Raw genomic sequence first — 15,846 nt, 5'->3', positions numbered from 1 at the left:
TATCCATGCTCTTTTGAAGATTAAATGAAATAACTTATATAAAATATATGGCACAATCTCTAGCACATCATTAAAGACTCAAAAAATGTTCATTATTATTACTTTTTTGCTGCCTTATTTCCAAGATTTGAACCAAGAAGTAAGGGGGGAATATGGGAAAGTCTCTTGCTTCTACAGCTAAGATTAGGCAGCTTCACACATGGCCTGCTTGGAGCCTTCTCTCAGTGCACAGAGACCCACCCTTACTCCAAGTCTTTGAAGTGTCATGGGAGTTTGTACTAACAAAATAGAAGTGAGTCAGACTGCAGTCCACTCTGAAATATTCAGTTCCTAATTATAATATTTTGTGTTTTCTGGTACTCTTAATCATTTCTCCCCTAAGTAAATTAAGAAAGACTAGAGAAACCTAAAACCAATCCACTTGGTTTCTTTCTGGAAACTCTTTTTTGAAATTAGGAAGAAGAACAGGAAAAACTCTTCAATAAAAGGAAACATGAGATTTATTGGAAGATCTGTATTATTCAACCTTCTATTAGAGGCTAATAATTCTGTCCATGTGTCATCCACAGTGGGTTCCAACAAGTTACAGCAAGAAGCTTGCGTTTGTGCCAAGGGTGGCTCAGATGCTCTCTGTAGCTTTTAGAAAGACACGTATAACTGACTGATGCCTGTAGTAATAAAAAGGAGTGCTGATTGCAGCTTAAAGGATGGATGGGGGCAGTTTCTGGTGGTTAACTGTAAGCAACCTAAAAAGATTCTGCTGAGTTTTTATCTCCGGTTGACCACAGGACATTACTATGTTTGGATTTCAGCTTTTTGTTTGCTTCTTTTTTTCTTTTTCTTTTTTAAACAAAATGGAAATCCTACCTTCAACACTACATTCATGCAGTAGAGGAGGTTAACGCCTGCCATATCTTTGAAGTTTATTTTATCTTTTCTGTGTTTGTCTTCATGGCTTTTTTTTTTTTTTTTTGCATATCAAGTTGCCATCTCAAGGCCTATGTAAAACATTTCATAACATTACTCTTCATGCTATTGATCATTCTAGAACATTTTCTCAGCTGCCCATCTTTAAGACTTTTAATAAGTTTAGAATATGGATATGTGTAACACAGTAACAGATTTCCTCAAATAACCTGTAGTTGGAAAGTATGGACTTCATTTAACGTGGGTGTCTTGGATTCCTAAGTAAACATTTCAGACTATTTTTCTACTATCTGGTCATAACACTCGTCTCCCTGGGTTTGGTTTTATTTTCTCTGTCTTTTTACTTTTCCTCTACACACATGTAAGCTATATGCGTAGGTCACTTTCAGCAATTTGAGTTGTGTAGTGTATCAGCAGTTTAAAAGTTCAGAAAATATATTTTCTTTTTTGAGAATCTTCTGGTAAATAACTCTGTAGCTTACTGCTGGCGATCCTAGTTTTTCTTTCTCAGAGACTTCACTCAGTTTGTTCCAAGTCTACAGGATTGCTTGTGTGGCACAAATAAACCTTTCAGTCTTGCTGGCATGTGCTTACTAAAGCACTTGAAATTTTCCAAGTCTTTTCTCCAACAAAGAGTGATTCAACTCCTTACTTTTTCATATGTAAATATTGAAATTAGGAAGGCTCATAAGCAGAAATATATTGCTTAAGACACTATGTAAGGTTCCCATTGTTGGTGAGACAACTCGATGTACTGAATTTTCAAAACCTGCTATACATTTGTATCTCAGCTAAACTTGGAGTTTGTAAAACTAATATATATTCTAAAATTATGATTATTATAATAACAAGTAGTTTTTTCATTAAACTTGAAGGCTCTATTGTACTTTTTCCCCCCTAATTGAAATTCAGTTTTTGAATTTTGGAAACTAAAAAGGCACTGTTGAGTGGCATTACCATTAGTACTCACTAATATTGAGTCTTTGCTCTGTTCTTCAGGATATCCTGGTATCTGTTGAAAATACGGTAATAGCTCGGCTAGAGGCCTTAAGTCTGTGTTCCAGTCAACAATTCTATCTGGAAATCAGAGTCAATAGAAACAACTTGGAGATGTTGACTGAACTTAAAAAAAGTAGCATCTACTCTGAAGATTTTCAAGGACAATTTGCCATCTTGGACAAAGCAATGCAAGGAACATTGGCCACTTACTTGGGTGGGCTTCCAGGTATCTGCTTACTTTTTCTTCAGTTTTAAAAAGTGTGTTTTTAATGAAATTGATAGTATTTTAAATATGTAATTGTGGTAAAACCACAGCTGTATGTCTATATATATATATATATATATATATGCATAGCATATAAATTGTAGTAAACGGGCATCAGAAGGAAGTCAGAATCCCAACATCCATTATTCTTTTTCTGAGGGCTTGCGTGGACATTTTATTGGTGCATTTTTATTTATTTATTTTTTAATAGTGAACTGTAACTAACCAAATTTTGCAGCATTTGATGATCCTATACAGAAAGGATTTATTATATCATTTTATCCTCACAATTATCTTGTGAGTTTAATATTTATTCTTCAATCCAACCATTACTCAGTCAATATTTATTAAGAACCTGTGTCCCAGGCAGCAGGGACATAGTAATAAACAAATGATATGATGTCTGCTGTTTAGGCTTTTACAATCCAGTGGCAGGGGCAAATATTAAACAAGTGATTAGGAAAATATCCAAAAAATTAAAATTGTCATAATTTCCATGAAGGAAAAGTGAGGGTTGCTTTTAGATCCTGAAATTGGAAACTTGGTCTGGTTGTGGGAGCCAGGAACAAACTCTCTGAAGAGAGGCTAAGATACAAATCTGATCTTTGAAAGATTAAATGAATTTAACCAGGCGATGAGGGTGGGGATTGGAGCATGTATGTAAGTAAAATTGTCCATGTGTGTGCCAAGTGAAAGGGAGTTGACATGCTTGAGGAATATATAGATCAGTGTGGTATGGTGAGAGCGTATTGAGCAAGAGGGATGGTAGTGCAAAAGGAGGCTGGGAAGTTGGTGAATGGGTGGCAGGTTTGTTGACCTGGTTCAGGGTCCTGCGTCTTATAAGAGTCATGAGAATCATTAAAAAGTTTTAGACAAGGAACTGATATATCAATAATGCAGTTAAAAAATCCCCCTGCATGATGGACATAGATGGCCAGGTGGGAAGAACAAGTGAATGGGCTGAGCTGGGGGCTACTGAAGTAGTTCAGATGAGCAAGCAGTAATGATAACAGTAGTGAAAACTATACTGCCATCAGTTAGTGCATGATACACAGTCTGGGCATGGTTCAGAGTGCGCCAAATGTATCAACTCATTTAAAACAGTCCTGTGAGGTAGGTACTGTTGTTATCTCCATTTTACAGGTGAGGAAGCTGAGGTTGCTGCTGGACTAAGGCTGGCAGTGGAGATAGTATACAATGAATAGGCTGGAGATACATGTGAGAAACAAAGAATCTCTTGAGTATTTGGCATGAGCAGTTGCATGGGTGAAGATTCCATTTACCAGGATGGGAAAATCGAAGGAAAAATAGGTTATCTTTAACTTAATATTGGAAAATATGAAATGGGCATCAGCATTGTACTTTACATGGCAAAAAAGTGGAGGCAGAAAGTTCTTCAGAAGTATTTTCAAATACCATTTACATGTCATTCTCATGGGGAGAATTCTGAATTTGATGTCTAGACTTCTGGTAACTTTCATTAAATTACTTTAACTACTCAGTGTATTCATTTCCTCTATATGGAAATTTCATCTGGGTTTTGGGGGAATAGAATTAAATTGGCTATAAAAGTTATAAATAGATCATAGATAGATATAGTTACGTTAATGTGGTTAATTTCGAGGAAGTATAATTATGGTTCAAATGAATGAATTCTACATTAAAATTCCCTTACTACCTGATTCACACATTAGTTGAATGCAGTTTTAGAAAATGAAACAAGTAATGAAGGAGTTCAAAAGAAGTAAAAGTATCAAAAGTTCAGTGGTTCCAGGAATTTGGCAATAGCACTGAAGACTGACTTCAGGCAAGGTGTATTTAGAAAAAAGAGTGAGGGAAACTTGAGGATAACTGAAAATGGAGGCATTGAGAGAGTGAACAATGGGATGAGTAACATTAATTTATATGCAAAATAGGTATGTTAAATTGTATGTTATGAATTAAAAATCTGGGAAAATTGATGATTCTGAGGATATTTATAATAGCAGATATTTATAATATTCTATGATACTCAGCTAGACTTGAAAGGGTTTCTTAAAAATGCTATGAGCCCATAGAAATGTATGGACTTTATTCAGTGTGTTGGCAAGTTAGAAGTAGAAAATTTGAAGTATACATTTTTTGCATAAGGTAATAAGGAGGAAGAATAAGGACTCAAGAATATCCATTGGGAATTCAGATTCATGGAGATGAGATGCCAAAAAAAGAGGACACAAGTAGAGAGATGGATGTTTTGAAAATGAACCATAGAGGTGTTGCCTAAGTATTATGTTTGATAAGGAGAGTGAAAGTGTAGAAAGGCCCAAAGGCACTAAACTATTCATTGAAGCATTATTAAAATTGTTGTTTTTTAGAACACCAAACATTACATAAAAGTGAATTCCCTATCATGACCTGCCATTGTGTGCTCAGCAAGACGCTATTTTTTTGGAAAACATAGAAATCTGCTTTTGTTCTAGCAATAACAAAAGAGATATATTTATCGTGGCATTTAAAGATTTCCAAGTAGCTATAATTTTGAGTTGAAAACAATGACTTAATAATGCTTAAACTGTTGGTCAGATTTAAAGAGAAAATAATAAAGTAGAACATTACTAGTAAGAATATGCTATTTTCTACTCCTTTTAAAGTATGTTTATTTATCTGAGGTTTGGGTGGAACTGTTTATGAAATCAGAGGAGCTCATGATATGGTGAATTCAGTGCTGAGCACAATACCTTACATATACAGGAGTCACTTAATATGAATTTATTGAATGGAATTGCATTGTTAACTTTTCCTTTAAAATTAGAATTTGGTTGGAAATGAGAAGTCTGAATAATTCCTCTAACTGTAAGCAAATAAGATACTAAAAGTCTTGGGCTAATATTTTAATATTTTGTTTTTACAGATGTCCCATTCAGTGCCACACCAGTGAATGCCTTTTATAATGGCTGCATGGAAGTGAACATTAATGGTGTGCAGTTGGATCTGGATGAAGCCATTTCTAAACATAATGATATTAGAGCTCACTCATGTCCATCAGTTTGGAAAAACACAAAAAATACTTAAGGCATCTTTTTTCTGCTGATACTATCTTTTTCCTGTGTGTAATTATGCTTGTGTTTCAATAATAGATGAAGGGTTTTACCTGCAATGTGCAGACGTGGATAATTTTGTGGTACTTTAACCTCCCTGGAATTTTAAAAAGATCCTTTTTCAAGAAAACAAGATTCTCTTGTGGTGTAAATCACATTAAAGTTTTTTTTACCTCTGTTGCTGTCTAGAAATTAAATAATGAAACAAAAATTTTAATTTGAATTTTTTGTTACAAATGAGATTTCATTTTTATGTTTGTTAAAGTAAGATTTAATTTGATCATCATGAACTAGTGTTTAAATATTTATTTTTCTGGTAAGGCAGGGAAGTTAAAGCCTTGTTGGAACCCAAACAAAAGTGCATTTGACTAAATAATGTTGTTACTAGCCCTCTCAGGTCAGCCCCCAACAAGAGTCCTTTTTCCTGGTGTCGTCCATGCCAGTAGAATGACATCATTTCGGTTCAGAAGCAAAGGAAATCTTTATTCTTAGATCAGAGAATGGAGCGGTGTGAGCACACGCTCTCCCGCTCCCCGCCGCCACCCCATGACAGGCTGTGGGCGGGTCTCCTCAGCAGGGCAGGGCCAGAGTTCTCGCGGGACAGGGCCGGAGTTCTCGCGGGATGGGCACAGCCATGCTGCTCATGCCCCGGACTGCAGCGCAGCGGCTCAGGCCCGTCGCGGCCATCTTGAATGGCAGGGTCCTGACCAGCAGGTTCTGCACAGCCCGCTGAGCTGAGGTGTTGGGCGCTGCCGTTTCACACGAGGAACTCTGGTCTGAAGGGCCAGGTTCAAGACCTCTGCATGCAGCGCCCTGTGAGCAAGTGAAACTAGACTAAGCACAAAGGAAAAAAAAGGTTAGACTTTATTTTATTACTCAGATTCTGTTTTTATTTCCTGGGAATTGCTATTGGGCTTTGCCGGTGACACTGTTGATCACAGCAGATGCTGTTGGTTTTCATTTTTTTCTCATGATGGCAGAAGAGACAGTGGCCTATTAAGCATGAATCGAGTGGAAGGCTTTAAAGCTTTATTCCAGAACAATCCTTCAGGGCGACCAGCTTTGACTATCTTTTTTTCACCTGGTTTAGCATTTGAACCAGTAGCTTTACTGAAGTGGGACAGATTTTCATGAGAGCAGCACATGTATCTTGCTGGTTAGTAATTGGATTCTATGAGGTTGGGAGACTGGATTGTGTTAGAAAGGGTATAGAAACCTGGGATGGGTACATTCCGTAAATTTGGCTGTGTGGGTCACACAAGTGACCATTTAGAAAAAGCAAAACCTAATGATGGAAAGAATGAATGAGAGGATAAATAATGTGGAAGCTCATAATTTTTCTTGAATCCAACTTTAATTACCAGAGTAAGTTGCCAGAATGTTACTGCTGAAGGACAGAAGGAACTGTGAAAACTAGAATAGATTTTAATAAAAGGATAACCACAGAGGGACATAGTTAATGTTGTGCTTTTGTAATGCTGTGTCTTTGAAGTAAGGAGGTAAGATTGCTTTGTACTTGCTGGTAATGCATTTCAAGTGGCAGTTTTCTCCCTCTTAAGCCTACTATGCACATTAGGAATGTATCAGATGCTTCACTGACAGCTTTGGAAAATAAACTTTTTCCACTATAGATATTTTACATCATGTGAGACGTAATTAATTGATGATATTTTGACAACTTATATGAATAATATCTGTATTCTATCAAGTCTTTGAACAGAACATAAAATTATATAACTAACATACATGCAACTCTATATGCTGCGCAGTAGTTCTTTAGAAAAGACAGATAACGGAAATATTTGATCAGTAGTTACGGTTGAGTTGTAGCCTGAAGCTCAGAAAGTAAAGAAAAGCAAAAGTAACATGTATTGAGTGTTGACACATCCCAGAAATTGTGTTAAATCAACTTACTGAATGTAACTTCTCTCCTGGTTATCAGCATGTACTGTGTGGGTGACAAATTACAACAAGGAACTACTGATAATTACATTGCTGTAAAAAAAGCAAGGGAGTAGTAAAACTGAAAGTATATGAAAAGAAAAAAAGAAGAAAGGGAAAAAGAAATTTTCTTTAGGGAGAAGTTCTCTGATTTTCATTTAATTGCGTCCAAATACAAGGACAGTTATAGGAATCAACTTCACATTTCCCATCAAAAACAGAAACCTTTCAACATGCGGTGATCTTTATAGGGGCTCCAAGAGGCTTATTTATGAATTTCATCTGTCTTTTGAGATGCACTTCAGTATGGCTTAAAAGGAGAGGGTCTAGATCTGTGGCTAGGAGTCTTTTACTTGCTCTTTGATTTTGAACTTGGCCAAGAAATACAGATTCCTACTTTTAAAGTGTGATAGGGAACAATGGTTTCATGAAGACCAAGTAGGGTATTTGGAGTTATTTGAGCTTTGTGTCATGAAAGAAAAATCTAAGTGACAAGTTTGTTACAGATTCCTCTAGACACTCCCACTTGCAGAGATGGATTACAGATTAGTGAAAAGCATGGTTAATTTGTGAGAACAGAGTTATTTACTTCATTTTCCTGTTGGAAATTATAATTCAAGTCTCAGTCCCCTTATGTGAGGCTTATGAAGTATTTCCAATTTTCTTTTCATTCTGGAACTGATACTATTGGTGAAGAGAGGACCTTTCTTCTATGTTTGTTTAATAATTGCCTTATTTCTTTTGGAAATCCCTTAGGCCTTTAATCTATATGGTCAATACAGAGAAAGACTGGGATGTTTGAAATAATTTCACTTCAGATTTCCAGATATTGCTATTAATAATATAAGTTTATTATTAGAAGAAGAAGAAAGAAGACAGGTTCTCTAGAACCTCTTGGAACAAGTGTGATAAATTTCTAACTCATTCAGCAACAAATATTCATTGAGCACCTACTCTGTGCATGTGGAGTCAAAGGTAGTAAGTCTGAAGACCTAAGTTCAACTGAATAGGAAGTGACAGTACTCAGTTAGGCCCATGGTAGACTCCAGACTCCTCCTGTTCTTTAGAGTTTCAAAGTTGGTCCTTTTAGGCTGTCCTAAGAAATTGAAGCAATAAAACTTAATCATTGCTTCTATATAGGAGTAGTTTGTTTCTTACAAATGAGACTGGTTTGACTGTGATCTTGAACGTGCATTACTTGTTATACCAGGCTTCAAGCTTTCACAGAGAACTTACATTTGAAAATTGGATTTTCTCCTGCAGAAGAGGCATTGGTCAGAGGTTCACCCAGTGATGTGCTTAGGTCCAGACCCAGTCCACGGCTGTCTTGTGTTCATGTTTACCGAGTGTGAAAGTGAGGGGCAGTTACCTGGGTCGGCATCCTATGAGGCTTTCTGGTGCACATTAATATAAACAGTGCAAAGCCAGATTACCAAATCGGACTGAAACGATATGTGAAGCTAAGAGCGTCAGAAATAGATGGAGATCAAGTGTTGGGAGGTTTGGAACAAGTAGCAGAGCCTTGAGGCTGGTAGGAATTTCCTGAGCCACAGTCAACTGCTTCTTTAATGCTTTGGACCTGCCATGTTATAGCAATAACTTTGTGGATCAGAATAGAATCCAGTGAACTTATAAACTCATTTTTTGCTCACCTACTTCTCACAAGAAGCCCTCTCCATAAATAACCCTAATTCTATGAAAGAAATAATATAATAAAACTTGTATTTTACTAGTGCAAAATCCTCTTCCATGCTAGTTTCAAATGGTGGAATCTGAAATCTCTTCTATAACTAGTCTTCAGGTAGAAAAACCACTTGTTTGACTCTGATCTTATTTGAGGAGAAGAGAGATTGGGCCAATATCTAACTGACATAGGAAGGGTCTAACATTATCTGGAGTTCCCAAATAATAAATAAATATAAAAAACAGTAAATTATTTTATATAAATATAAATAATACATATAAAAATTTAATTAAACAAAGCCATATTGAACACTGAGGCTGAAGCTGGAGCCTTCAGAGATAGAGTATTTTCATGAGCCAACCTGGCAGGTACAAGGTAGCCACAGAAGCTAGGAGCTGGCTGTTCTGGAAAGTAGGCACAGTCTTAGCTTTCTTTGTCCATGTAGCAACTTGCCAAGCTGAGATTCAAACCCAGGATACCTGGCTCAAGAGTCCATGGCCAAGTTTAAAAGTCTTTACTGCCCCTACAATCTTACTAGTTATCACATCATTTAGTAAATGTTATATTGTTGGAGTGAACAAATTCTCTCTGCAGCTCTATGTATAACCTGCTGTGACACTGAGTCTTAGTTGATCAACTTATGATATCAACAGTGTTATCAACTTAATGGTTTTGAAGACAAATTCATATTATTTAATTCAATTAGGCAAATTCTGATAATGACTCTGAAAACTTACATGCAGTGGGCCCTCTGTATCTGCAAGTTTTGTATCTGTAGATGCAACAAACCATGGAACAAACATATTCAGAAAAAAATAATTCCAGAAAGCTCCAAAAAGCAAAACTTCAAAATTTGCCACACATTGGCAACTATTTATATGGTATTTACATTGTATTAGGTATTACAAGTAGTCTAGAGGTGATTTTAAGTCTATGGGAGTATGTGCATATGTTATATGCAAATACTGTGCCATTCTTTTATATATGGGACTTGAGCATCCTCAGATTTTGGAATCTATGGGAGAGGCTCTTGGAACCAATCCTCTTTGGATACCAAGGAACTACTGTAATTATAACCCTGGATTAGATACTATCCTAGGAAAACAATGGAGAAAATGCCCTACCCCTGCCATCAATGTATTCACAGTCTAGGGGATAGCAGACATATGGAGAAGTAATTCAAATATGAACCCAAGTTTCATAAGAGATGCAACAGAGAAATAAACATTTACAGGGGATTATGGGAGGAAAGAAATGGATTTAAATGGAAACTTAGAAAAGTGCTATTTGCATCAGGCTCAGTAAGATAGATAGGAATTTCTATTAGTTTCTCTGCTTCCAAGCCCTGTTTACCACAATGTTTTCAGATGATCTCTCACAGAGAGATCTTATTTCACTATAATCTTCAAAACTTCCTTTGTTTCTCTACCAATTATTGAATGAAGTAATATGCATTGTACATATGTTCACTCCTGACTTTCAAGGGCTTTCATCATTAAACCAGGGGATCTCAACTCAAATGCTTCTTAGATTCATTGGCTCTATCCCAGACAACTAAATCAGAACATTCTCGTGGGTAGCCAGAGTAACAAGCCACAGATCCAGGCTCTGTGTACCTCTCTAACCTCATGCATCCCCCTCATCCTTTTGTCTCCCATGTGCATGTGAATGTGTACACACAGACATATGCACATACACATGTGCACATATATGCAAGCATGTGCACACAGAAGGACAGACATAAAGAAAAAAAATAGGGTGAAAAATAGGGACAGGAGAAAAGAATAGAGAGGAACAGGGTGTGTGTGTGTGTGTGTGTATGTGAGAACAAAGCCAGCAGGAGAGAATAAGACAATGAAGAAAAGAGAAAATGGGAGAAGATATGAAGGATATGAAAACAGATTCAGTGAAATATTCGGCAAGATACAAAATGAAGAATAAAGGAGAGGAAGGAAAGACTACCAAAAGATACTGAGTGAAGAGGATAAAGCAGACATAGAGAAAAAATTTAAAAAGAAATAAAATATCTACTGTAGACAAATAAAAGTAGATAGTGACAAATGGAGATCTACAGAGAGATTAAAGAGAGACAGAGATAATGAAGTAGAAATTTAAAAAAATAAGTTGAAAGAAGAAAAGTTTAGGAAAGAACAAAGGGAGAGAGAAAGAGAAGATAAGACCAGGTGAACATAAAAAGAGAGAAAAGAATTGGGTAGAACAAAGGAAGGTGAGCCAGGCATAGAGAAAGGAGAGATGGAAAGAAAGAACAAATATAAATGGAAACAAAAAGGGAAAGAATGCCAGGAGAAACAACAAGAAAGAGAGGCAGACATAGAAATCAATAAAAACGTGACTATGTCTGAAAAAACAAAGCAGGAAAATAGAATAATAAAAATTAAAAAGGAAAAAAGTGAAAGAAATGACATGGAAAGAGAGTGATAGAGATGAAGTCAGAGAGAAAAAGAGATAGAAAAACATAGAGAGAGGCAGGAAGAAGAAGAGGGTGCTAAAGTAGATTATCCAAGGTGAGGATGGCAACCATGACTTGGTGTGGAGATGATGTCCCTGGAGGTGGAACTCTTGGCCAAGTAGCTACTAGAGAGTGTATACCCCCAAGTACCGGAAATCTGTCATCAAGGAATCTGCTGTAGGAGTAGATAGGGATCATGCTCTTCTAACATTTTGCCAGGAATGGGGCTGTCAGTGAACTCTGTTCCTCTAGCAGGTTCTATTGAAGATGGTCTAAGCAGTACACTTCCATGTCTGCCATGGTCACCTCTGACTGTTAGAAAGCTCTTCTTTATATTAAACAAAAATCAGACTCTCAATACTTAACACTAAATGCTCCTCTGTTACTGACATAGAAGAATTAGGACACCACTGGTTGGCAATAGAAGACTCAGTTGGAACTAGCTTAAGCAAAAAGAGAATTTTTGGAAAGGTATTTGGTTAACTTATGGAATTCAAGGGTTGAAAGTCATAGAGCTTGGGTTGCTGCAGTGAACTAAGGAAGTTTCCTCAATATTGTTTCTCATTGCTATTTCTCTCTATTTTGCTCTAGTAATACATACTGGTGTCTTCAACTCTTCAGTTACATTATGGAACATGGCTGACAACTGCTCTGAATTGACATTTTCATGTCACATACAGCTCTGACATGGCACAGTAATAATCATTGTTATCTTTCAGTCCCAGTTTCAGAATTCCATGGGAAAGATCTGATTGGCTTAGCCTGGGTTAAGTGTTCAATACCAAGTCAATCAACGGTGATGTGAAGGCATATTAAACCAGTGGTTCTCAAACTTGACTGCATAGTGAAATCACCTGTGGACCTTTAAAAGCACTGCCGATTCACCTCCTCTTCCACTCCCATGCCCCCAGCCCCTAGCCTCCAGCTCAAGATCCTCATTTAGCTGGTTTGGTGTATAGACTGGGCAATAGAGACTTTAAAAACCCTGAAGGTGATTCTAAGGAGCATCACAGAAATAAGATTCCCTCCTGAAGCAAGGTGGATGGGATGGGGATGAGAGTGCAGGCAGCCCCAAAGAAGAGGTCCTGGCAACCTCTTGCAGATGCCCACTATGAAATAAAACTTCCTGCTGTTTTTCAGAAGCCTTCTTATTTAAGGCATCCAAAAAAGCTATATTTCTACAAAACATTTTTGAAGTATATCTTTATTTTGCCATGTTTTCTGGTAAAAAGACTTTATTAAAAACAAATACCAAAAAATTCCCTCTTCTACCATAAGAAAATAACTTACTCTAGTATACAATATACCTTTTACACTATGTGAAAAATCATGGTTGTATGAAAAAAACTCACTTTAAGTATACTTTTCATATAGAAAATAAAAGGGTGAAAATGTGTGTGCTTCTAAAACAAACCAAATTTTTGGCATAAAACATACTCTGGTAGGTAAGTCTTTTTCTAAATCATCTTCCATTGTTAAGAAAATACTGCTTTGGCAATGGATCTGCTAGTAAGATCCCTGGCCTTTCCAGATCCCACAAGGCCCTTCCAGTTCTATGTTCATGAGAGAGGAGGGATAGCCTTGGGGGATCTTCACCCAACAGGTGAATCCTACCCAACAGCCTATGGGATACCTCTCCACATGGTTAGATCCCATTGCTTGAGGCTGGCCTTCCTGCCTAAGAGTGTAGGGAGCCCTCTCCACTCTCCTGGAGGAAGCTTTTAAGCTAACTTTGGGGGCCCCTATACAAGCATACGCCAACCATCAAATTTCTGACCTTTTAAAAGGCAAGGGACATTTCTGGCTCTCAGATGCTCGGCTTTTTTTTTTTTTTAATTAATGGTTTATTATTATTAGAAACTAATATAATAGGATTTAATATAACTTTTTAAAAACTTTTTTTATTGAGTTATAGTCATTTTACAATGTTGTGTCAAATTCCAGAGTAGAGCACAATTTTTCGGTTACATATGAACATACATATATTCATTGTCACATTTTTTTTTGCTGTGAGTTACCATAAGATCTTGAATATATTTCCCTGTGCTATACAGTATAATCCTGTTTATCTATTCTACATTTTGAAATCCCAGTCTGTCCCTTCCCACCCCCTACTCCCTTGGCAACCACAAGTTTGTATTCTATGTCTAGAAGTCTGTTTCTATTTTGTATTTATGTTCTGTTTTTTTAGATTCCGCATATGAGCGATTTCATATGGTATTTTTCTTTCTCTTTCTGGCTTACTTCACTTAGAATGACATTCTCCAGGAACATCCATGTTGCTGCAAATGGCGTTATGTTGTTGGTTTTTATGGCTGAATAGTATTCCATCATATAAATATACCATAGCTTCTTTATCCAGTCATCTGTTGATGGACATTTATGCTGTTTCCATGTCTTGGCTATTGTAAATAGTGCTGCTATGAACATTGGGGTGCAGGTGTCTTCTTGAAGTAGAGTTCCTTCTGGATATATGCCCAGGAGTGGGATTCCTGGGTCGTATGGTAAGTCTATTCCTAGTCTTTTGAGGAATCTCCATACTGTTTTCCACAGTGGCTGCCCCAAACTACATTCCCACCAGCAGTGTAGGAGGGTTCCCTTTTCTCTACAGCCTCTCCAGCATTTGTCATTTGTGGACTTGTGAATGATGGCCATTCTGACTGGTGTGAGGTGATACCTCCTTGTAGTTTTTATTTGCATTTCTCTTATAATTAGTGATATTGAAAATTTTTTCATGTGCCTATTGATCATTTGTATGTCTTCCTTGGAGAATTGCTTGTTTAGGTCTTTTGCCCATTTTTGGATGGGGTTGTTTGTTTCTTTCTTGTTAAGTCATGTGAGATGCTCGGCTTCTTAAATAGCAGGCATTCTTACTGGAAAACCCAGATGTCACTGTCTCCGTTTGTGGGGCACTCAATCCTGCTACACTGTTACCATCACCAGACGAGTCTCTTCCCTTTCACCTATGTCATGAGACCCTATCCATTCTAGGAGCTAGAACAGAACTCACCAAACAACCCCTGGAAAACCTTGATGAGATCTGGTTCACTGATGGGAGCCACATATTCTTGTGACCCTCTTAGCTATCTGCGACTGCTTTCCAAGCAACACTCTGGTGAGACTCTTCCATCGCCCTAGGGGACTATGGATCCCTGTTAGATAAACCTCTTTCTTAAATGTCCCCTGGTTCAAATCTTTTCTCTTTTAGGGCCCCCAGCAAACTGTTTTAATACTAATTTAAAAAGTCTCTGACATTAGGGTCCCTCTTTTGACTCCTCCTTTAGTTCACTGGACTAAAACTCCAACATCTGCTTTCTAAAACCTAAACCAACAGAAAGCATGGAAATCAATGTTGTTTGAGATCCTTGTTTGCCCCTTTCATCCTTTGGCTAGGATTAGCTCTGTATATTTGACCTCTGTCTTTTCAACCTTCTTATGAAAAGTGTTTCTTCTCGACTAGAGATAAATTTCAGATGATTATATAACAAGATAATCAACCAATCAGCCAAGACCACTTCTATACAAGCCCCTTGATGAACACTGACCCTTTACTCACATCAGGCCCAAGGACAGCCAGCTAGTTTGGGACCCCAGTGAGCTCCCTCATTGCCCCAGATCAGCAGGAAGTAGCTAGAGTGGTCCTCGCTCTCTACGTCCCCAAGATTTGGGGTCTTATGACTAGAAGGGGGAATCTTAGATAGCTTAGAAAGAAATGAGGATTGGGCCAAGGGAGAGGAAAGGGAAAGGAAAAATCCAGAACACAAGAAACCTGAGCTCCCAATCAGCCAGAGCGCAGGGAAACTGAGTTGTCAAACAATCAACCAACCAACTAACCAGCCAATCAATCACAAGGCCTGGGAGTAACTATCTCTTGCCTGGGGGTGGAGGCACACCCGGTGTCATGTCTCTTCTACATGATTCATGCTGTGTCTATTATGGCTCTTAAAAATGTTCTAAAAACAACACTTGCTGGATTGAAATATCAAATTTTCTCTTGAATTTACCTTTATATGGGTTAGAAAGTCTTAGTAAAACTTAAGTGGTTCTTTTGCAAGTTATCACACTTTTTGATTTTGTTTTATTTGTTCATATCTGAAGTTTGTAATATAAACAAGTGCTCTCTGTAATACTACACAGACATATCTACATGGATTTCTAGATGAAATGGACTACGTTGCTGTCAAAGTTGACTTTTTAAAAACTTATTGGGAACTCAACAATCAGATTGTGAAGATTTTGGTATGTAGATATGAACAAATATATCAAATCTGCCATTGACAAAGCTGCATTTAGGAAATTACCTTATATTATCTCTACTATACACAAATTCTCTGAAATTGGGGAAAAATAAAAAATCTACCTTCTACAAATGTTTTTATTGTAAACAAAATATGTGGTGGTGACATATTGTTGAAAGAGATAATCAAGAGAACATGACCCCCATTTGATCCAAGAGCTGGACCTGGGAAATCAGAGGCTCCTC

The 15,846-nt window shown here is 37.3% G+C and overlaps 1 protein-coding gene across 1 annotated transcript in view; it reads left to right on the top strand.

Annotated features, from left to right (window-relative positions):
• Nucleotides 1-5,491, top strand: part of PROS1 (protein S) — a 60,395-nt gene extending 54,904 nt beyond the window's left edge. Inside the window, exons 14-15 of the mRNA XM_010966441.3 lie at nucleotides 1,927-2,152; nucleotides 5,082-5,491. Of these exons, the coding sequence (XP_010964743.2) occupies nucleotides 1,927-2,152; nucleotides 5,082-5,242 (387 nt within the window). The 3' untranslated portion in view covers nucleotides 5,243-5,491. The remainder of the gene's footprint in view (nucleotides 1-1,926; nucleotides 2,153-5,081) is intronic.
• The last annotated feature ends 10,355 nt before the right edge of the window (nucleotides 5,492-15,846 follow it).

This window comes from Camelus bactrianus, chromosome 1 (genome assembly GCF_048773025.1).
Source record: "Camelus bactrianus isolate YW-2024 breed Bactrian camel chromosome 1, ASM4877302v1, whole genome shotgun sequence".
In the NCBI taxonomy this organism is placed as follows: domain Eukaryota; kingdom Metazoa; phylum Chordata; class Mammalia; order Artiodactyla; family Camelidae; genus Camelus; species Camelus bactrianus.
The sequence above is the reverse complement of the archived record's forward strand: the minus strand, read 5'-3'. Positions and strand labels throughout refer to the sequence as shown.